General features: G+C 37.1%; 1 protein-coding gene across 1 annotated transcript in view; it reads right to left on the minus strand.

Annotated features, from left to right (window-relative positions):
• ZFYVE28 (zinc finger FYVE-type containing 28) overlaps nucleotides 1-23884 on the minus strand; it is a 155864-nt gene that overhangs the window by 39931 nt on the left and 92049 nt on the right. Inside the window, exons 3-8 of the mRNA XM_086611727.1 lie at nucleotides 18351-18488; nucleotides 15318-15520; nucleotides 13599-13688; nucleotides 11573-11662; nucleotides 8166-8267; nucleotides 2074-3435 (exon numbers count right to left, since the gene is read on the minus strand). Of these exons, the coding sequence (XP_086467853.1) occupies nucleotides 2074-3435; nucleotides 8166-8267; nucleotides 11573-11662; nucleotides 13599-13688; nucleotides 15318-15520; nucleotides 18351-18458 (1955 nt within the window). The 5' untranslated portion in view covers nucleotides 18459-18488. The remainder of the gene's footprint in view (nucleotides 1-2073; nucleotides 3436-8165; nucleotides 8268-11572; nucleotides 11663-13598; nucleotides 13689-15317; nucleotides 15521-18350; nucleotides 18489-23884) is intronic.

Raw genomic sequence — 23884 nt, forward strand, 5'->3', positions numbered from 1 at the left:
AGAGCAGACTGAAGAACTGCACAAGATTTTAAAGTCTGACTAACAGGTAATAAAATGGTAAGATGAGTTTCGACTGGTAAACACAGGAAGAAAAGTTTTATCATCAGATATAGAATGACAGCCTCTGAGCTCACGAGCAGGATTCTTGGGGCTTCGGCAGACAACTTCGGAAAAACATTGGCTCACCACTTGGCAAAAAATCCAAAGTCAAATATTGGGAGCCACTGGAAAAACAATAGAAAACAATGATGCCACTATGCAAATCCATGGTTTGCTCATATCTTGAGTAAGTGTAGTTCTGATTTACTTATCGTTAAGAGGAACTTCTGGCCAAAGAATGATTGAGTAGGCTGTGACTTTTCCAACCTGAAAAAACAACATCGTAGGCAAAGTGTGTCTGAAGTCTACAAAATCACAACCAGCATGGAGAGGCCAGGTGGGATCTAGGAGATGTTCAGTGAAGCTGTTAAGAGCCAAGTCCAGAGCAAACCAAAGGCCACAGAGGAACACAGACCTACAGAACTCTCTGTAAAAGGACAATTCTCAAAGTTTTTACACAGTATTAATGGAGGCTGAACAAGTATATGGAAAAGAGGTTATTATACACACGAACCATGGGCGCCTGACAAAGAAGCTTATATAGATCATTTTATTCTATTCTACAGATTTGCTCTCACAGATTTCACTTAATATCCTACCCAAGGCAAAAATGAGTAGACAAATCATTTGAGCTTAGTAAATGATGTATGATTTATCAGGACACTAATTAAACATACAGTAATTACTTTTAAGCAATATTCCACTTGAAGTATTGTAAAAGCATGAATTATCAAAAGGATTTGTGAATTACTTCTTACAATGAAGTCCATTCAGAAACCCTGTTGTAAGGCCTTGAATATGATCATACTTGCAAGTCTAAGATTGCAAACACTTATAACAATGAGGAAGATGAAATTACTTTCTCAGTGTGCACAAAACTCGACTTCTAAGTTGTGTTTTACCTATAAGAGGGATTAACTCCAGTGCAAAGAACTCTTGATTCTATTTCCAATGCCAGTAAAATATTTCATAATTCAATCAGTAAGTTATTAAACAAATGTTTCCTTTTGTAGCCTGTGGTAATGCTTCAGTTTCAAGCTACCCCCATCGTGTTATCCTGAACTCTATACATCCTGCATCACGCACACGATCTCCACAGTACTGACACAATAAGGCACAAAGGAAGAAAACTGTCACAGAAATACAGAAAACAATGATAATTTCTATTTAATTTCTTCCCTCTGCTTTATGATATTAGTACTTCAGGGAAAATGAGGACATTACTCACTGAAGAACAGGTTATCCTCTACACAGTAAAACAAAATGAAGTCTGTCTTCCTACTGACATGGGTAGGATCCCTAACGTCTAATTAAAGTTGGGCTGAAGTATAGCATTTTCTTTAACAGAACTATTATTACGGTCTCTACCTGTTACCTAGTTCCTTATTCTCATTAAATACGTAGAATCTTGATCTATGATCCTCTATCAGCTTTGGTTGAAATGGTCCAATAGGTTTAAAAGCTGCTTCTGCACTCCATTAGGCTTCTACAGCACACAGACATTCACAAAGACACTCGTGCCCACAGGCAACATAAACAGATCAACCCGGTTCTCGCAAAACGAAGCTAAGATGTGGTTAGATCCCAATTTAATCCCGTGTACTGATGCAGAAGTTAACTTTTTAGTATCTGCCAGACACACTTTTCCTGCAAAACAGCAGAGTACAACAGAGGTGATGACCCAGGTAACATTTAGCAGCAATGCACCCTTTGTTACATTAAACTGGTAAGATTAGTGTACTTGATTTCAATGACAGTGACATTATACAACTAAAATTCAGGTGTTTTCCAAAAAAGCTGATGCAGTCCAATAAAAAGCTACTTGCATTAAAAACGTATATTGAAAAATTCCTTAATCCTGCAATACACTATTTTCTTTAAAATGAATGTTAATTATACACTAATCACTAAAGTACAAGGATATAGGAATTTACTTAAATGCAAATTACTACGAAAACATCAAGTTGCTCTTACCTTGAACTAGATCTTGACTTTACATCCTCCTTTGTTGTCCTTTCACTACTAGCATCTTCACTGTTGTCCAGTTTTTTCTCACATGGTTGTTTTCTCTTCTCCCACTTCTGCTGATTTGAGATGCCTTCCGCTTCTCCTTGTGAGTCATTTTCTGCTCCTACCTGTGAACCTGAGGAATGTGCCAGGCACTTAGAGGAGATAGGCAGTTTTTGCTCTTCTCTGCCAAAATCCCTTTCTGCTAACAAAGCAGAAGTTTCGGGTTTTATCGTTTCCTGTGCAGCAACTGAACTGTCCAAGTTATCTACATGGTCCATCTCCTTAGACTTTACTAATGTGTATGAAGCATTTACAACACCTCCTGCAGAATGTTTAGTCTTCAAGCCTTCAACACTGTCCTCCCTGCTGTCTTCACAGCTGCCACAACACACACAGGAATTAATTAGACAGTTTGTGGCAGCTATACTGAGTTTATGGGATTCATCCTCCTCATTATTTGCTAATGGATTAGCAGATCCAGGAACACAACTAATAGCTGCTTCTGGAGTTGTTACTGGGGATTCTGAGCTAGAAGGAGATTTAGGATTGAATATTACAGTAGCAGATATTTTCATTCCCCCTGTCCTGTGAGCTATCACTTCTGCCATTTCTGCATCATCAGCAGATGCATCCCAGCCATTGAGGTATAACTGTGAGTCCGGACCTTCTAGACAGCTGCATGAATTCTGAACTGAAATGCCAGACATCTGCTTGCTATCTTCAATATTGTTATTATTGCTTAAGTCACTTTCAGCATCTTTTAAAAGCAAAGTCTCCTCTGTCTGATGGCTGTTCTCATACAGCAAAGCGTCTCTATATTGCAGGTTCTGTTTTGAATCGTGGCAAGGGTTATTCACCCAAGCAAAAGTGTCACTTACTGAATCCAACCCAGCGAGAGCTTCTCCTGCTCCATCTAGGTCATCCATAAAAAACACTCTGTCCTCTTCTTCAGTTAAATTGTCAAGATGGTGTCTTGTTGGTGAAGCTTCTGTGCTAGAACTATTTCGCAGGCTAGGTCTGCGAGCTGGAGACTGACAGATGCTTGGAGGGGAAAGCAGAGAAGACATTTCATCTCCGACTCTGTGTACCATTCTATTCAGCTGTTCCAGCTCCTGTTCATCATACTGCATAGAACAAGCCAGCTCAGTCTCTGTGTTTTCAGCTTTTGCTGAAAGCTCCTTCGCAGGCAAAGTCGCAGTTATGCTCGGTGTAATGACAGAGGGTACTTCAGGATCTGCTCGGACAGGGAAGTCCACATCTTGAGAGATGCAGAGGTTGCGTTCCAGTGTGTGCAGTTCATCATCAGTTAATGTCTGAAGTAGATCCCTGAAAATTAAGAGTCACACACATTACTTAGCATTTACAATCACAGGAGGCACTGATGGCACGGATTTTAAGAAAGCTTTTACTGTTAGTACAGAAATCCACGACTTGGAGGCACAGAGTACTTTCAGCTGTATAACTCAAAGTACATTTGGCATTCATATTCAGAACACATGTGATTGCTAATGCCTGAACTTGAGATTTTTCATGCAAAAGCAGGGTACCAAATTATTTACATCCTTGCAGTGAAACTCAAAACCAAATCAAAACACATCCAAAAACTGATCTCTTCCCCTCCACACCTACTGAAACCGTTACCAACATTAGATATATTTTGTCATTTTAATTTTTTAATTCACAAATTTGACTTTGATTAGCAAACCAAATTGCTATCCTTGGTACTAGATCCTAAAAATTATTCTACCAAGAATACAGTAGAAGTTTCACACCATTATATTGTCAGATAAAAAGCGCTGACTAAAAATAGCAGTATCGCTTACGTAACACTGATGTTTTGGAAGCCTGTTCACTGAAACAGGGATTGGAACTTGCCTCTCTCCCACCTCAAGCACATAACTCAGTCATTAGGGAGTTAAGCTTCTGCGTGATGCTAAGAAACAGGCAGGCCTAAAAGCAAACACTTAAGCATTTGCTAAACTATGTTTTCCAGAGACATGTAGAATATCTCCAGTGTTATAAAGGGTCCTCCGTATTGCAGTTTTGGACTACAAGCACCAAAAAAGAAAGTGCTATTTGAGGCTGTTATGTTTAAGTGCTTTATAACTCATCATTGGATCCAAGCAAGTGCTGTGCTCATATGGAAAAAAGAATTTCTTCTCCCTCTGCTTTCATTATTCAGAAGCCACAGGTAAAGAGAGCTCCTGCAATCCACCCTGACAGCAGCGGGGTGTTTCCTTCTCACAGAAGCTTTAGAAAACACTGAATTTAAAAAAGGTACATGTTGAGGCTTCGACCTGCTTTTACTCTTTTTTGGTATTGTATCACAGGAAGGCAATCTAGCCTTGATAATACGAGGAACATTTTTCTTCCAGCAGCTACAGCCACCAGCAGAAAAACAAAGCAAGTTCTTAAGATGCATTCTGCTTGTTACAAGCAGTAGTAAAAATTTACTCTGCCTATTGCAAAACCAATAAACGTATTTTACTCTACTGCCAATATCCAGAGTGCAGAAACCTCTTTTTCAAAGATCTGAAGCCAGACGTCCATTTAAAGACAAGTTCAGCTGAATAGAGGACAGGGCCATAAAGACCTAGATGCACTGATCTCACATTCTCCAAGCCTCCTTCATTAACTTTCCTCCTATTCTGACTAGAATTTTAAATTGTGTGTTTTCAGAGAGCTGCATTGCTGTTATTGCCAGCCTGTGCTTCAGTTCATGCTCTGAACAGAGCATACACAGCTGTCTTGATGGAGCTGCCACCATAAGAATATGCTGCAGGTCCAGGAACGCAATTTGCATCCTCCTGCTTCCACAGTGCTGAGCTGAGTTCAGGACACCGAAGTCCACAGATCTCCTCTGATATATTGACACTGAGAAACCAACACTGATATAACAAATATCAACTCAAAGTTTTAAACACAGCCATCTTGGAAAAACTAACCAGTTTTCCCCCAATCACTGTGCTTGCTTTAAAAGCATGAGTTTCACAAGCCCCCACCCTCCAACTTCAACACACTGACAACAGGTATATTACACTTGATTTCTAGTCAGTGACACAGAAAGGTTTCAGTGTACTTAAAACTGTATGATCCTCTGATCCTGCACCACTTGATCTGCAATCTGCTTGGTTCTGCACCACCAAAATTCATAGGGACCCTGCCATCAATTCTAGTGGTCCTGAAACAAGCACTAGGCAAGCAGAAGGCTCTGAAAAAAGGGCAGAATTAATAAATACTGCAAAATCCCAAGTTTGCTCACCTCTGAAAATCTTCTGTATAGCAGCCTCAAATGCATACATAGTGTAAGTATGCCTATGTTCAGCATCACAGGCATCTAAGTTAAATATCTATGCATCTACAAGATGATATGCTTTGTACACTTACTAGGCAGATTACAGTAGTTTGGCTGAAATGGTTCAAATGTCTTAGTTTAAAAGGCACAGAGATACTCCTATATAATTATGCATTACTAGATGTATAAAATATCAATGCTGATGTTTTATATCTGAAATAAAAATCAACACAAGCATCTTGCTTAGGTATTAATTAAAGCATTTGAAGTCATCGTTTGCTGCTCAACCTTACCAAAACCCAGACAAGAACCCTTGCTGCTTTTGCTCAGAAAGTCTCCACAATCTCTTTTGTTTTCAAAGTCACCAGCCACCAACAGGACATCAAAAGTTGTCCTAGCCAATAGACATTTGTCTCTGCTAGTAATAACTTAACTATGTGGATCTGCACAAATGCAGTGCTTATCACTGCCTTTAACAAGAGAGATGTCTTAGGATAATACATCTTAAAAATTACCAGCTGTATACTTGCTGTTATTCCATGAGTATAAATACTTGGTTGGCTAAAAATTTATAAAACTTTACACAGAAACTTACTGGGATTTGATCACATTCCACAATAAGATGTTGTTCTATATTCTTACAACAGGCACATGACTGCTATACAAGATGCAATTATTTTAACAGAAACTACTTGAATTTATTTTCATGCCTTAAATATTGGCAATGGAGACTGAAGAAAGACTCCCGGAAAAAATGCTTCCTTTTTGCTGAGAATGAGCTCAAATATCCCATTCCATCTTCCCTTACAGGTTTCTGTAAACATTCTCACTTGGTAGGAATTGCAGCCTGGTGAGTTAAAAAAAATCTGTGACAAAAAAACCTAGACAACTTAGGTAATTTAAAAAGTGATTTAGTTATCCTACATGAACTGCACACTCATTTGTATCTCATTGTTATTTTCATCCACCGTATTTTTAATTCAAGAATATTACTAAAGGATCTTTTTAAGCCTAGTTCTTTCTAGTAGTCAAGTTGCTTAACATTCCTTCAGAGATTGCCAGAGAAAAAATTTCACATTACATCTTAACTTGCTTAAATTTTTGCTCTGATAGATGCTATCTCACTAAGAACAGTTTGCAAACTTTGTCTGCTAGACAAATGAAATCACATTTCTTAATGCCCCCTTGAAAGAACAAACATAAGACTCAAAGTGTATCAGAACTTTTTCCAAAAACAAATCTGAGTCTTCTCATTTTTTGAAGGGTGCATTGAAAATTGTAGTTATTGAACAAACAAGCATTTTACTTGTGTGTTTTCCACCCAAGCGTTAAGTTCAGAGTAACTGAAAATTAAATGGACTAAGCAATAAACTAACTTCATTGATTTTCATTTTCTGTGTTGTGAAATGTAAGGAGTAAGCACAAAGTACAGATTACAAGTAGTACATTAGCTTTTAAACATTCTTTTGGCTTTAGTCAGCCAGTGGAATGCTGGTGAATTTTTCTGTGATAGCCATATAATGGGAATAAGGTATTTTAATGTAAACTTCATGGACTTTTAAATCTTCAGAGCCATTAAAGTTTTTTCTTCCCTCTAACTTAAGTTTTGCCCCTCAATTAATGTTCTTTTTTACTCACTGTTTTATAAAGCCATAATCACTCAAAAAACCTCCACAAACATGTTGATTTGTCAATTTTAATTCTGAAATTTCAATATCAATATCAGTAAGGTACCTAAAAATAAAAATAAAATAAGGTACCTAAAAACAATATTTCTGTCTTCTAGACAGAAATACTGGGAAATCTTCAAGGGACACAAAAAGATGTGGTCTGGATATTCATAAAAGCTAACTGCAGAAATAGACTCCTCTCTAAACCATGCTTGACCTCTAGTCAAGAGATGCCTCACCTCTAGTGGGTCAGAGAAGTTTAATCTGGATAAATTTATCTACATGAAAAGTATTATCACGTGAAGCTGTCGTCATGACACACAGGGAAGGTGACAAACAGGTGAAAATTGGACACAGGAAAGAAAAACTTCTGCCAAATTAGTTTTCTAGGAACAAAATTTGCAGTTGGTATATAAATTTGAGTTCTAAGAAAACAACAGGGCTTATAGATTTAGAAAACTTTTTTATTAACACTCAAAATACCTCAAGGGTGTATACAAAAAAATTAGTATAAAGATGCTTTAAAGATACAGCTTGATCTCCCAAAATAACAGATCAGTCTTCTAACTCAACTAAGAAAGAAAAATATTTTGATGCCCTTAATACTTGAGTTAAAGCTCACATCTGCAATAGTATACATAAAATGATCCATCCTGTAAAAACAGCTCCACACTATTGAAAAACTGATCATCATTTCTACTAGATCAAGAACTATCAGAGTAATGCATCATAATATTCTCAGAAAATGTAACAAGCCTAATTAACACCGATGCTAATTAGAAACAGTATGTCCCAGAAATAAACTGCCACTTCAGTATTTCAGGCGTCATCCAACCATAAGGAATATTTGAAATGTAACAAAATGATATTCAGAATAAAAGAAGCTATCACAAAGAGATGAAAAGTTCAGAAGACGAATGAAAAAACTACATCTACTCATTTCATGGGTATTTCAGGTAGATGAGAGGAAAAGGCAGTTTATGGTTAACACAGCAAACAGAAACACTTTCCTAGGCATTTACGAGTTCTTTTTTAGGCCTCTGATTTTCACTTCAGAAAAGAAGCAGTTACAACAATCTTTTATTACTTGCCTTATTTTTCTTAGCAAAGTGTGAAAAGGTCTGAAGAGTTCAGACATGTCTTCTGGTTTATGGTCCAAGTTTAATGGTCCCTCAGAGTAGACAACAAGGCCACTGTAATTCAAACACATGCATGAACACACACAAAAATGAAAATTTCATTACACAGAGCAACTACTGAATAAGGAGTCAGAAAAACAACTGTACAAAAACATTAGAACTACACTCAAGTTACATATCGTTACCTTATTTTTGTCTTATTCGCCCACAGTTAGAATTAAACGCTATTTAAAGCAAGAAGAAAAAGATCCCCTCCCCTCTATCCACACCCCCTAAAACATGGAAGAAGAAAAAAAAGGAAGCATAAAGGGAAGAACATAGACTTATTTCATTGCTGCAGCTGACCCAAAAAGAATAAAACAAGAAACTGATTATCAAGTAAGTTGGGGAAAGTCCACTGACTTGAGAGAGATTGCAAATGGCTTTTTTTCCAGCCTAAATAATTTCTAGGTAAGATAGTTGACTCTTGAGCTCCTATTTTTCTACCTCCAAAGTAAATACAGCTTGATATTAACATGTGGTAAAGAGAAAACACATTTTCTAAATCACATAAAACAAAACAATCATTTTGATAATAGCAAATCAACTCAAGCACTTGTAGAAACTTCCCTGGAAAGAGGTTATTCATGATCCTGAAAGCCCGTGTGTACTTCACTGTAAACATCTCAACAGATCCTCCTGATCAAATCACCACTGCTCAAACCTGTCTGTGTCAGGGATTAAACAACATTCACCTTCTTCACCATATTTGCTGCATCATACTGCGCTGTGTCTGAAAGAGTGGATTCCACCCACACCAGGCACCACTCTGCTTAAAACTGTTTAATTCTCTGCCCACTGCAAAAACAACGTATGTTTCTCAAAGGCAAATGGATCACGCATTCTCATAGTCAAAACTACCCAGGTTTTACTTTTCCCAGGCCATTTCCCCCTTCCTGCCCTTACAGTCTGTGCTCAGTTACCCACGGTATTTCAAAGGTATGTTCCTTTTCTTACGCTCCAATTACATGTTGCTTCAGAGAGCTTTCTAGCTACTCTGCATCCAAATCATCCAGAGTAATGGGAACCCTCAGCTGACGTTAACAAGACATCAAGAGTCTTCTGCTGACCACCTGTTCACTAGCAAGACCCTGTGCAACCACCAAAGGCTCTCCGAGAAAGAGCAGCAAAGCTGATGTCACAAGTTACATGAATCCCACTGAAGCACTGAGAAAAAGACCACTTCCACTGTTTACCACCTGGGGAATAATGCTCTTTTTCTTCTGTTTGTAAACCCAGAGTCTGGCTCATGCCCTGGTACCAGGATAGTACTGTGGTCTCCCATCAAGGGGAAGATGGCCATCAGAGTTCAGAATAGTCAAGATGACAGAAGGTCCAAGAAATCCAACTACTAAACTTCATCAACATTGCTATGGGGACTAGGGTTTCCAGGGCAGGAGCAGGAAAAGGGGAGAAGTGGAGAGGGAGGAAAGAAGTTCCTTCTTTTGCAGGTAATAATATATTTTTTTTTTTGTAGCTTAAGACAAATTATCCTGTTACCAAGGTTACATGCTCTTACTTTTTTTCCCCCTAAGCTTTCTGAGCTTCAGCAAGCAGGCTGCCACAAAGCAAAGTAGTTATTGCTGACTCACATACTAATGCTCTGCCTAAACAAATGTTACTGCTTTGCTGAGTGAAAGCTCGAGGCTGTTCTCACCAAACTTGTAACTGATGCAAAATCACCATTCCCTTGGCAGTTTCCAGGGACAGTTCATTTTCCATGGAATTTAACTCACAGAATTAAAGAAATAGAAGAGGGACAGAGCACTACCAAAAAAAAAAAAAACCACTATGAAATGCCTGTGCATATGTATGACCTTTGAAAGAGTTCTGAATCAAAGTTTGAGTATAGTTGTACCATGGAAAGAATTAAAAACTGGAAAAAAGTGTGTCTTAATATTTCTCACTAGGTTCAAAGTTCACTGACACCTGTTAAGGTACTAGGCGACGTACACTGTGTAGTGTACATGGTAAACTGATGTCTGAAAAGAAACCTTAAACAAAAATGATTCTGAAAAGTATTCCTCAAATGTTTGCTATTAGAAGACTGAGGGGATCCAGCACTTCTTGCTCCACAGCCATCCTTCTCATTAAGACACAATAGAGCAACAGCATGGCAACTTTGAGTTGCATCTGTCTTGAGTTTAAAGGCTTCTGTTCTCACAGTCCAAATGAAAGGCTTGCATGTTTTCCAGACAACACTGTTATCTGGATGATGCAGTTTCTATGTGGAACTTCACATGGCAGTGATTTATTTTCAAATCACTGGATACTTTGGAGCCATTAAACTTTTTTCTCTTCTCCCTCTCTGCTCTTCTTTGTAATTTAAGACTGATATGGCGTGTTTCCAGAGAGCCCTTGGTTTTCCAGTTAGTCATGATGCATTCTTCTTCATTGCGTCTTCCAGCAGCTTCAAACTGAGTTCTCATATTTCCGTTGTCTTCTGATAATCAGATTATTACTGTTATTATTTTTAGAATGACAGTTATAGACAATATTCTATTTAACAGGAACAATGGGCCACAGGGATTTCCTGAGAAGTATATTACACTTAGGATTTGAGGTTTCTTATTGCTCTCAATTATACTACTTGTATTAGCTAACTTTAAAACATTCACAATGGTAAAATATTAAAAATACGTTGGCTTTACTCCAAAGGAACTGCAGTCTATTAAATCATGAAGACTCACTAGAAAAAATGCATCTGATTTGTTCAGTATTGCAAAAACTGCACGAAGCAAAACTACTGTTTTAATTTAGTTGTTTTGAGTAGTCAATATAGGGCACAATTTACACCTAAGTTATACATGTTAATACCTTCCTTGAAAAAGATTTAAGCCTAACTCAGTGGTCGCAGTGCAGTTTGTCCTGACAATTCCTTTTGAAACTACAGTCATTAAGACAAATATACAAATCCTATTGAAAATTTTTGGTTTCAAAGACTTGGATCCTTAGGTCATATTATTTTTGAGTGACAAAATATGTGCTTTCAAAATATATTTCTGACAACATGGCATTCCATAGACCGACGTTCTTAATTTTTTAATTTTTCTGGAGGACAATTGATAAATTGCTCCAGGTTCTTGTCTTCTATATTTAGAGTTCTACCTTCTCTTTTCTTTTCCTCTCTTGATTTTCTACATGAAACTGGTAATGATTTAAAAAAAAAAACCAAAACATATTCCTCTATTTTTTTTAAAGAAAGTATAAAGCAAACTCAAGTGAAAAAAAACACGCCAAAATTCTCAACAGAGGTTTTGAAATCTTCAATAAATCTTTAAATGAGGCAGAGTGGGAGAGTAGTTAAAAAAATGACTTACCATACAATGGCTAATCTTGGAATTGTAAACATTAAAGCTGGTTCATAGTCATCTATCATATCTTGAGTGAGGTATCCAAGCCTTAAGGCTCTAAGCAAGAGAATAAAATTACTTAGTAAGAGATCAAAGTCTTGAAAGATACATTTTAATAGGAAAATATGTGAAAAAAGTGTTAAGCAAAACCAAATTGATAGTATTTAACGCACGAACTATTTTTGTACAATCTAAAGCACTGTGTATATAGCTGACTGCTGTAGTCTCTGATTTAAAAAAGTATTAATATAAGAAAAAAAATCTTTAAACACTTAAAAGCTTTTATAGCCCAAAACAATTTGTATGCCCTTTTCCCTTTTTATTTACTATTTCATACCAAGCTTCAGCTTTTTACTGAAAACCACTGGTACTTAGGGTTTTTCAATAAGAGAAACATTTTTAAAGAAATAGGGGAAAGTATTTGGTTTCATTTGCAAATAAAACTTGCTATAATCATCTAGGTCAACCCCCCCTAGACTAACAAACCAAACTAGAAAACCTCCAGGTCTATACAGCAACTATTATTGAAGCCTAAGAGTTTAATATTTGAGGGACACTTCATTGTCCTCTAATAACTTTTCAAATACCTTAAGCCTCTTTTAGACTATACCCAAATTTGTTTACGTTTTTCACTTGGCTGTGTTTTCCAGGTTTCTTCACAATTTCTTAGTTTCCTCACAAGGTTCCTAATGCCCTCAAATTTCTTCTCTGATTTGGCCATATCAGTGCATAAGACAACATTCAAAATGGCACCCTAGTCCCGTTGAGATGGGACTGATCTCAAAGAGAAGACAAATAACAACTTTTTCTTATTTTTTGTCAGCATTTGTCTTGCCAACACTGCTGCTGATGGACAGCAAAACGGCCACAAAGCAACCACTGCTTTGTACTAATGGTAGACGGACTCATTGGTGCGTGGCTCACTCTCACCCCATTCTTTCCTACAGTCCATTGCCAGATTATCCAAAGCAGCAAATGAGAAGCCATCTTTTTCCTCTTACAGGCCAAACACGTGTATAGGTAGCAGCTCTCTAACTGATGGAAGGTAATTCCTCCTAATTGTGACTGTTATGAGTTGTAATCCTGTCTTAAAATGCTTGAAAGCCTTCTGATCTTGGTGTCACCCACAGACCGTGGCAGTGTGCTCTGTACTCTTTCATTCCTTAATGAAAGTATCGACCACACCAGACTCAGGGTCCTACTTGACAACTTCTCCCAATATGACAGTAAAACCAACACTTACTCCGAGCGTGTTTTACAGTCAATTGTCTCTAACAATTTCACCCAGACTCAACTTCACTAGTTTCCTTTTGAGAACAGTGTTGCACTGCTCAAAACCTTACTAAAGGTGGGTATTTCACATGCTGTTCCCCTCTACTGCCCACCTGCTAGGCTACTCCGTCACAGGGCGGGGAAAAGAAAAGTTGTTCAACACAGTACATTGCAGACAAATTCACATTTTGCTTATCACTTTATACTCCTAAAAGAATTGCTGGATTATTTTTGGGTTTTTTTTTTAGTGTGTGGTTTTTTTAATATTATCTCTTCATCCATATAGAGCCAAGCTCCAATCCTCTATTTAAAGAGCCTTTACAAGTTCATTTCGATAATCACTAGCGGTTCACAGATGATTTGAATTGTCTCCCCATGTATTCTTGCATGAAATATCATTATCTTGATGCCTTAAACTGATTTAGCACATTTAAATGCTTAGTCTTCATTTACACATCTACAGCTAGGCAGATCAAAAATACTGTTATTGTTGGATTATTAACTTTTGGGTTTTTTTTTGTCTATAAACCAAAAAAGCATAGGCTTGTGCTTGGCAGGCATGCTTAATGCTTTTAACTTTGTACTTGGATACTTAACAGAACTGCAAAATAGCTGGTGTTTTATGATGCTTGTTAAAGACTACAGTTAAAGTATTTCTACAAAAGCTCTGACTGAAAGTAAACACAGAAATGAAAATCCAGTACTTCACTAAAATGCTTACCTCTCCACAGTTTCACAGAAAAGTACGATTACCTCTTGCTGTACATAATATTCTTTTGGAGACTTCACAGGTACCATGGCTGACACATAACTACAAAGATTATAAAATAATATACTACTATTTTACACGCTTTAACAAAGCGGATTATAAAAACAAACCTAGAACAAGCTATCTTAGAAACACATTTCCTGTATCATTTTTCATTTGTTTTGACAGCGCTCACTATGAAAGTTTAGCAATAGGAACTCTATATTGTGCGGCACAGGAAGGTAGGTCCTAGAAGCATCTTTATTTTGCTGCATCTTGAAGATGAAGAAATACAGAGTAAACTATTCTAAGAAAAAACTAAAATGCACATTTTATCCAGAAAGGTTTTACCTGAAATTCTATTAGTGAAATTCAGTTAGCCAGCAGAGACAGTTAGGAGACTTAAAAGTTAGCCTCGTTTATACGTGGAATTACATGCAAAAGCACTAATTCACAAGGCAAGAAGTACTGGTAGAAGTGATTTTCTATCATCGTATTACTTAATCAGTCATTTGTAGACTATAGGTAATACAGGAAGGGAAAAAGTTGTTTGCAGAACAATGGCAAATCAAATTCTGTACATGTAGTTGGTACAGACAGGCCAAAAACTATGCACAGGCACTGCCAGGAACCAGCTACTGATTGTCATGGGTGTCTGCACTCAAAGCCACACTTAAAAACACATTTTTAGCCAATATTTTAAACTAAGATGCTTTTTAATGTAGCAGTATAATAATGATAGTTTTTCAAATCAGAAAAAAATGCTTACCTGAGTAAAATCATACAAGAGAGTATGAATACTGAGGAAGAGAAAATAATAATGGGAGACAAGACAATCTATGGATTATTCCCAAGAAAAATTTAAACCACTACCTAGTTCCAAGAAACCAGTTCTGCTGAAGGCAGGAATAGTTGTAATATATTAGATCCATAGATAATCTTGTCCAGTATCCTGTCTGTAACTGTGCCAAGCACCACAAACATCTAACAGACATACAGGAAGCTGGCTTAAATTCTGAAGCACAATGCAAGACTTGGTCAATATGACCTTTGATGCAATAAGCAGTTACTTTTCTCACCCCAAAAGCAGTTATTTTTGGTTTTGCTATCAACCTCCAAGCTGTTTTTCAATCACAAGTTTTTAAATCAGTGAGTTCCTGTGGTTAATTATGGCTTGTGTAAAAGCACTTCCATCAGATTTAAATTTACCTTCTTAAATTCACTGGGAACATCTTGCTTTTATCTCTGAGCACATGAGAACAAAATCTCATAATCTCTAGACTATTTGTTATCACACAATTTATTTTTTTTTAAATGTTTCTTATTTGTTGCCTTTCCTCTAACAAAGGAAACATTAAGGGAAGAGATTTATGGCTTCCTTTGGTGTCTTGGAAAACATCCCTCAAATGCCATATGCCAGTATGCAAATGGAAGATTATAGTTTCGTTGAAGAGAGCAAATGTTGATTGCTAAAAAGCTATTTAATTTTCTTTTTATTATTGCTACACTGGAAAGAAAAAACCTAACAATACAACAAAGTACTGAAGAATTCAAACACTATGATAAAAAAATTATAGACTTTCCATAAAAAGAAAACAGAACAAACCAGTCAACTTCCAAAACCCAACAAGCCACACAACAGCTGTAGTGGCCAAGTCAATGCTCACAATGCATTTGCTTCAGATCTTTTACCTTAATTCAAATTCAGCAAAAAGGATGTCAAAATGCTTGAGTGAATCCTTCATTTTTTCTGTGTAGAGGTTCAAATCCCTTAAGGCTTGGTCACGGATGATATTTCTAACTTCCTCTAGGCTCCGGGTCAGATCCTTGGCCAACGGCCTCATAGCCATACTCTCGATTTCACGATTCATAATAATTGAACCAGCAGCCAAACACTATGAAATACATTAAAAGAGAACAAATTAATTTTTACAAAGTTACTTCTATATTTAAAAAACCCCACAAGATGTGATATTTAATACTTTGAACAAGGGCAGTTCTTAGCCCCAATTTGTTGCAAATTATTGAACAAGTGAAAGATTTAAGACAGATGCACCGAGACTCAAGCCTTCACATAAAAGGTCAGGGAGCAGCTCAGTCAGGGAGACCTGGGAACAGAGAGAGGTTTAAGTGCAAGAATCACAGAGCTGAAAAGAACTTGAAAAACCTCTTCTCCCACTAGTTAGGCAATAAATATATTGCTCTAGGTACGCAAGGATTGCTTGCATAAAAGAGATGTGATTCCAGCTCAAGTATGATCGATGGACTGTTTTGATTCAGGCTGGACTGCTTGGTTTTGTAAAATAAATCTATTTCTCACAAAAAGAACAGAAATTCTGTAACCATGATGCCTTTTGCAGCAAAACTGGTCAAACAGGCTATCAGACCAGGGATCCAACCAGAGAAGTATCCTACCTCCCACAGAGACCATGAATATATTTTATAGGAAAGAACATAAAAAACAGGTCACAGAGTGATTCTTCCCTTTCAGTTTCTGGAAACCAACTATTTAAGAGACTTGTTACCCCGAGAGTTACGCATGAAGTCCCTCTGGCCAGCTCATAAAGACATTGAAAGTAGATATTGACTGTAACACACATTAATAAAACTATTTTAAAGCCTTGCTATTAAGAACAAGCTATTTAATAATCTCTACTGCTGGCTTTATTTCTTTAAGGGTACATTTGGAAGACAACAAGCACTGATATAAATTATACTTGCTGTGTTAATGGAAATATTTTTATTAATTGAAAATATACAGGGTTGTTCTTGTCTCAGAGTTCTTTTTTTTATCTCCATTTTCACCTCATAACCTTCTGTCCTGCACTCCCCTGGATGGGAGGCATTTGTGCAGCTCTGTATGGAAGACCTTCAATCCCAGCCCTTGCTCAGCAGCCTGATGCACTGATTCATGTTTTAAAAGCACTGGGAGAAGATCATGTTCTTACCTTTTATCAGACAAAGCAGTATTTGTGGGAAAGTATGAATAAGGCAAGTCTTAACTATTGATAGGTACTCTTAGTCTGATAACTCAAAGTGATTGCACTGACAAGGACACATAAGTGCATATTCTTAACAGTCCAAACAGTCTTCCTTACTACATGAATTTACCGGAGCACAGTGTCTACAGTAGTATGAGTTAGCATTACTTCATCACTGCACAAGTTACCTTCTCTGAAATCAAGTCTCTCCAGCCCGTTAGTTTGATTTGGAGGCAGCAAAAGTTTGATTTGGAAAGAGTAATAGCATTCACTTATGTAACACAAACTGTGAATAAAGGGAGACTTTTTTTTTTTATCCTAGAATATACTGGCTGTCTCAGTGATTCCCTCAAGCATTTTCCACAATGCAAGAAGTTACTACTGTGACTGGCATTTTTCCTGTTTGTTGCTGTAATCCTGATTTGTTAGTCCCTTAGAGTAAAAAAGTATAACAAGGATTCACAGGGTTTCATTGTGGACGGTTGCAGAAAGAACTACCTCATCTCCTACCTAACTACCAAGGAAGCACCTATAAGTCAATGTGTCAGACTCCCAGCATTTTAAAAGAGAGCGTGGTGTCACCTGGATGATGGCAGTCACGCGATAACGCGAAGAAAGATTGCTGCTGGTTTTGCTGAGAATTATGAACCCTTGACATATCAAATTTATCTTGTAAATTCTACCTGGGACTTCCCTGATTCAGAGGAGCCTACAATTAACAACTGTCAATGACGATTTCAGAAACAGAACATGTGGAAGTATATTGCACTGACCACAATAGGAACTACTGATGGAGAGCATGGACTTTAAAAAGAAAGGAGGAACTGGTAGAGAAAAGCATGGACAATAACAGGAGCTAAAGGACTGCTTCAAATACAGGAGAGGCAAAGTTGAAAACAACACCACAACGTGCTGTGTGTGGTGGGATGTCTAGACTACTCCCTCCCCAACCCTCAAAACCGTGGTGTTTAAAGTCACCTTCAGGCCAGCAGAGCTGAAGACACTAACTTGATCATTAAAGATGCCACATGATTTTTTTTTTTTTTTTTAGCCAAAATGAGTAAGTATCTTACAAATCACATCCCTTTTTCTGACACTTCAGCCTTCCCATGGTTAAAATAATTAAAGCTTATTCGCTACAAAAATCCCTTGTTCCTACAGGTTGCTGTAGAAGCAGGTCTTTGAGAGAAACCAAGAAAAGAAAAGTGGACTTCAGTGTTTTGCACAGAAACTATTATATTTTTAGCATACAAACAAGCGAATCATATGCAACAAATATCAGCTCAAGAAAGTTATGTACATTTTAATATGAGTTACAGCACAATATAGTCATTAAAATAAAGTGACATGTGCTTACATTTGTTGAAGATAAACATTTACCCTGATAAAATTCCCTTATATATCTTTGTTTCTAAGATTCTCAAAGCATGAGATGCAAGACGGCCCATGAGGATAAAAAAAAATATATCAAGAATATTAATTAGATGCTAATTCACAAAAGAATAGTTTTTAAAAGTTGGTCATAATGACAGCAGACAATTATGAAAATAAACTGGTATGCCGTTGGCCTTAAAGAATCTCCTTCCACTGAGCACTTGGAGCAAGTTCTCTAAGATGTTTACTTTGCTCTGTAAACACATATATCATTTTCAGAGAAGTATCAACATGTACTTTAAACTTCTGGCTTTATGCCACAAAAAAACCTGTCCATTAACTTCAAGTAACAGAAATACGAGAGACTTACTTCTGCTCCAAACCAAAGCTGTCCTGCAAGGTTGTCATGGCGTATTTCCTCTGGAAACTTAACACAAAAGTCTCGGTTGGCCCGTTCATGTGGAATGCATTCATCCATAATTTGATTTATGATGTTCAAAACATTATCCTGAAGCAAAATATAGGATAGGATATATACTGTTCCCATAGAAATCCCACAAAATTTTTTCCAACTTTTAACAGACTTTTAGTCAGGCGCCAACTAATTAAGTAAAATAGAAAATGCAGTATTTAACTCTTACGGTCATCACATAGAGAGAGAGAACAAAAAGGAGAATATTGCATAGAAAGAAGAGTGGCAAACTTGACTTTTTCTAGTTTTCCTAGAGATCGTTTCTCGGATCCACTGCATTTAACTTTGACTACTTTAGTGGGACTTCTGACAAGGAGGCATGATTCAAAGAGCTCGTTACCTCCAGCTATCTATCTGTAAAAATATCAGTGAAAAAACTAGAAGTACAAGTAAATTACACTTCTCTCATTTCCTCTCACCAGTCCCAATGATACACCCTTCATCCCTCCCAAAAACAACATCTGACAGAGTGACCTGGAGTTATATCGGGACAATTGGGGTTGAATAGACTTAAACTCACCCTGGGAATCAAAAGCAGGTAGTTTCCACACAAGTCCCGAGAGAGCAAGGGCTGGCATTCCTGCCTGCCATCTCACCCCCTGGCCATCCAGGAGGATAAGGGGACACCACACAAGTTAAGACACTCTTAACTTCCCTGATCTAGTTCTGGACCAAGACAAAGATCAAAGACCTATAACCAGCTTCTTGATATGCAGTAAATAATCTGTGTTCATTTATTTGAAAGATAATTTTCAAATACCCCTACTGGGAACTGTATAGAATTTGATTAACATAATAAAGGTAGATTCAGAGCATGAAATGGCCTGAGTGCTTTCATTAAAGATGTTTTGTCTGTCTCATGCTTTTTCTAATATCTACAGAATTCATGGTCTATTTAAAATATTTTTAAACAAATAAAAACAAATCTGTCTGTATAGAACTGTTTAACAGACAGAACTTTAAGTCTACATTTTACTCTTATTTTCCTCTGCATTTAACAAAAAAATAACACAACAGGAATTTAGAAGAAACCTGCCCCTTTTGTACGTTCCTCACTGAGAAACACAAGACCTACTCCAGGTACAAAACAAGATTCACATTTTCTGCCATTTCACTGCAGACTGTTGGAACTGCTGTTCCAGAAAATCACCTTAACAGTAACGCCATAAGCACAGTTGCCTTAATCCTAAAGAAATAATCAGTCACTGGCAACATTTATTACACATTGTTATAAGGTACTTTAACAATTAAAGCATTTTTACATAAATGTATGTTTTGCAAGTCTATCATGAGGTAACACATTTCATTTTAATAAAGTTGCTGAAACACACGCCCCAAATGTTTACATCACCCTGGCATGTGTAATATTCAACCATCTTTTCTAGAAACAAGTCTGACAACCAAATGCTCTGTAGCTCCACCATGGTGTCATGACACAGACAGTGGCCAGCAGGCATGAGAACAGACAAGAAAACACAGCGAGATTCACTGACATATAAACTACTTAATTTTAGAGATGCACTCCTCACTCTGCTGGGTTTTAGCATACTGCCAGGATCAGCAGGACGCTTGGATCCCTTGGAATCCAAAAAGATGCCCACTGTAGAAACTGAGGGGAAAAAAAACCCAACACACCAGCCTCACAACATTCCCTAGGATGACTGCAAGAGAAATTTAAGTTCAGTTCCTGGAAGAAGACAGAACAGAGTGAAGATGCCCACACTGTTTTGGCACTGCCATCCTGAACCACTGCTTGAAGAACCAGCTGGATCACCACCACCTCCCCTCTCCAGGAAAAAAAAACAAACAAACAGTCAAGGAATCACATGCAAATTAGTATGATACTTTAGGGTGAGAATAGGCAGAATAATAGCAAGTTTCCCATTTTCCTTCCTTCCATTTCTTAATTCCTGGTATTGAGAATACTTCTCACGTTACTATTATTTTGAAAGTAGGTGCCATGAGAAAATCAACTCCTAAACCATTTAGTTCCTACCCAAAGTTACAGAGCAAAGAATGAAACTGAGGATTCAAGCATTTAAATTGTAGAAGGGCATGAGTCACTAATGATGGATTTTAAATCAGTTATTACTGATCTATTTTGAGACCAGGTGTTTTGCCTGTAGCTCCAATTTATCACCAGAGCAATACCGGCTGGCATATTCAGATGAAAAAAGCCAGATTGCTGTTATCAGGGAATTAATAAAAGTTTGCAAAGATCTTTTAGCATTGGAGAGGCGCAGTGGTAAGAAGTAATCCTACCAGTTAAATTTCACAAAAAATGCAGGAAATACAAAGAAATATAAAGGCAGGGAACTCTGAGAAGAATTATATTTGAATCTGGTTACATCAGATTTTAAATAATCCAATTCCACTTTATTTTAGGATGTCATATTCCAATTCATTCTACTTGTGACCAAACTCGAATATGGGAAAACGCAATTTTCAATCTCTTGGTTTTTTTTTCTAAGAAGTTACACAGAATAGGATGGGACCCATATTGAAAAGCTTTCTTCTCTATTTTTTTTTTCTTCAAGGCATTATTTTTCAAATGCAATCTTATTTTAGAGCAGCTACAGGCCAGACTGAATTCCCTTTTTATAATCATCTACATACATACTCAAAATTCCTGATATATCAAAGAAAGTTTTAGGCAAATGGAGTAAAGCAACAGGACTCATACCTGGCCAAGCAACTGTTTTGTATTTTCATTCTGTTTTTCTAATTATTATACCTATAAAAAAATACTAAGATTCTGTCTCAGTCATCTCAGGAGATAATTACTCAAGCATCATGAAATTTTGTACCTTAATGCACTTAAATATTGTAACTGAAAGCAATAGGATATAATAAAGATGATTAAGCTTTTTACAAGTAAAATACTAATTTTTCAGTATCTAATTTTTTTAACCACCTAAATGACATTGAATATTCTTCCTCATTGCTTCAATAATCTCTAGATGCTTCTGCTCCAGTGCACCCAAGATCTACCAACACATCTCCTTGTATGCCAAACTCCATGAGCCAGTTTAAAAAAAAAAAAAAAGTGTTATTTGTTACTTGTGCAGTACTAGTAAGTTAAACCATAGGTAATTAGAATTTTAATATACACTTTCCAATGGAGATAAATCACAACAGCTCAGTCTCTGGACTAGTAGCAGCAGTTGTTTTAAGGAGTTACCTGTCTTTACACAGGCAGCTGGTCATCCTGTCAAACAGCTAAGTGAAAGAGACCCTTACGAAGATGAGCATCTTTTCCTGCATACTCTAGCTGTGATACTGGAAGATTAAGGAAAGAATAGTTGACGGAACTTTGCCATTTAGTATATAAATGCTGAAAGAATTGTACAAGGTGAATTGTTTTTGCTGTTTCAAGATGTGCCATTTCCCAAATTCTCTGATTTTCTACAGAGTTTATTTTATCCTATTGCAGAAAAAAAAAAACCCAAACAACAAACACACACCAATTCTCCATCACTTTCTTGCCCTCTTCCATTCCTTCTTATGACACAAATAGCAGAGTAATCTAAATAGGAAATCTGGAATCTTGCTCCCATGATAATTTCAAATCTCAGCTGCTTTTAAACTGGAAGGATGCCAGCCAATTTAGACAGACTATCCAATGCATTGTAAGCAAATTAGTCTTTTCTTTAAGAGAGCTTCAAGAAACATTCAATTTAGTTAATTACAGCATTCTGCTTGGTAAGCTAAGAACGAACGGGTTCGGATACATGGTAGCATTGAGGTTTTGCTCTAATTTGAGCAACAGAAATCAATTAGTTGGAATTGAAGTAGTAAATCTTTCACTTGATCCATCTTTCTACATAAAAGCCTCCGGATTTTAATGTATCCTTTGGTGGCTTTATCTGTTATCTTTTGGTTCATTTGCATACCAAGATGAGCACAGTTTTGTTCCAGCTGCTCTGTTTAGGCTCTCCAGCAGCACAACAGGCAGCCGTTGCAGAGATTCTGCTTGGGGATTTAATCCAAGTTCCTCATTTCCTGGAAAACAGAGCTCTGTTTCATGTTACAGAGAGCACTTATATTTTGTTTTAATAGGAAAGATAATGAGTGGTAGTGAGACAATGTATGTAGTTAGCCACAATAGAGGACAAAAAGTTGGCTTTATTTTTGGCCCAGCAGTAATTTGCCATATACTCAATAACCAGAACATAAAGCTGACAGCAACTGCTGCATTAGCTTTCTGAATAGGTACAAAAAGAAAAGACATGAACTTTATCCTACTTCTGCTCTAAAACCTATGTTTAGATCAACAAAAGACAGACTTATCTACTCTTTTGTATGTGTCCTTGATAAAACTTATGCTGGTCTTCCATGCTATTAAATTTAACATGACATTCTTAGGGTCTTTTGCAAGATTTCTTCAGAGGAAGATAACTTCCTGTGTTGTTCAGTAGCTCTTTAATACCCATTTTTTGAATTATCAGTAAAATCTAGTCAAGGTAACACAGTCTCTGATAATATTCACCATGAGCTTGATAGATGGTATTCTAGCCTCTTAATTTAAACATATCCTTCACATTTTTCATTTCTTTTGCTGGCTTAATATTAAGTTGCAGACCTCCTTCAACATCACATTTACAACAAACAGAAGCAACTGACAAAACAAATTAAGGCCAAACATAAAGGAAGACTTTGTTGTAATTAAAGCAATTAGCTAGTAGACAGGTTTTTATGGGTTGCTTTCATTAACAGATGAAACCAATAATAAGGCAACATACTCCATTTTAAGTAACAGGATTTCAAAGGACATTCAGCAGTCCTGGCTTCAGAACCCAGCAGGGTCTCTATAGACAGCTACTTCACCCATCAGAGATCCAAAGTCTCTCTCCAGATAGCAGTAAGTTGCACCACTCTCCCTCCAGCCCATCCTGCAAAGATCCCACAGATGCTTTCAGTCCCTCTTTCTTGCCTGATAAGCCATCTGATTGTTTCCCACCACCAAATTAAAGATGTTCGACTTTCTAAAAGTAACTTAGGAGTTTTCCACATATGAACGTCCGGCAGTAGCTCCTAGTTTAGCCCAGCCCACTATAGAGCAGTACCAAAATTCATCATGAATTAAAGGCAACTTGGATCTCTAGCAATTTAAATGCTGTATTGCCCCAGCCCAGCAACAATGACTGTTGCAGTTTGTGTTGAACTGCAACGTCAAAGCTTCTCTTCCTGAACCGTCTTGCTAGTGTACCCTCATGAGGGCACTAAACACTCCAAATATCACCGGTTTTATTAATGGAAATTTTGATCTTACCTCCTGCATATATTGAAAATTTATTATGCATACACTGAATAATTACGTCTCCCCAAGTGGAGCAATTGTTACACATGAAGTGGTGAACAGTGGCACACCATTTTTCAAACAAAACAGGTCACAGATATTTGAGCACAGCTTCCAATAAAAACGTTTCTTT

The sequence above is a fragment of the Tauraco erythrolophus genome, chromosome 5 (assembly GCF_009769465.1).
Source record: "Tauraco erythrolophus isolate bTauEry1 chromosome 5, bTauEry1.pri, whole genome shotgun sequence".
Taxonomy (NCBI): Eukaryota; Metazoa; Chordata; class Aves; order Musophagiformes; family Musophagidae; genus Tauraco; species Tauraco erythrolophus.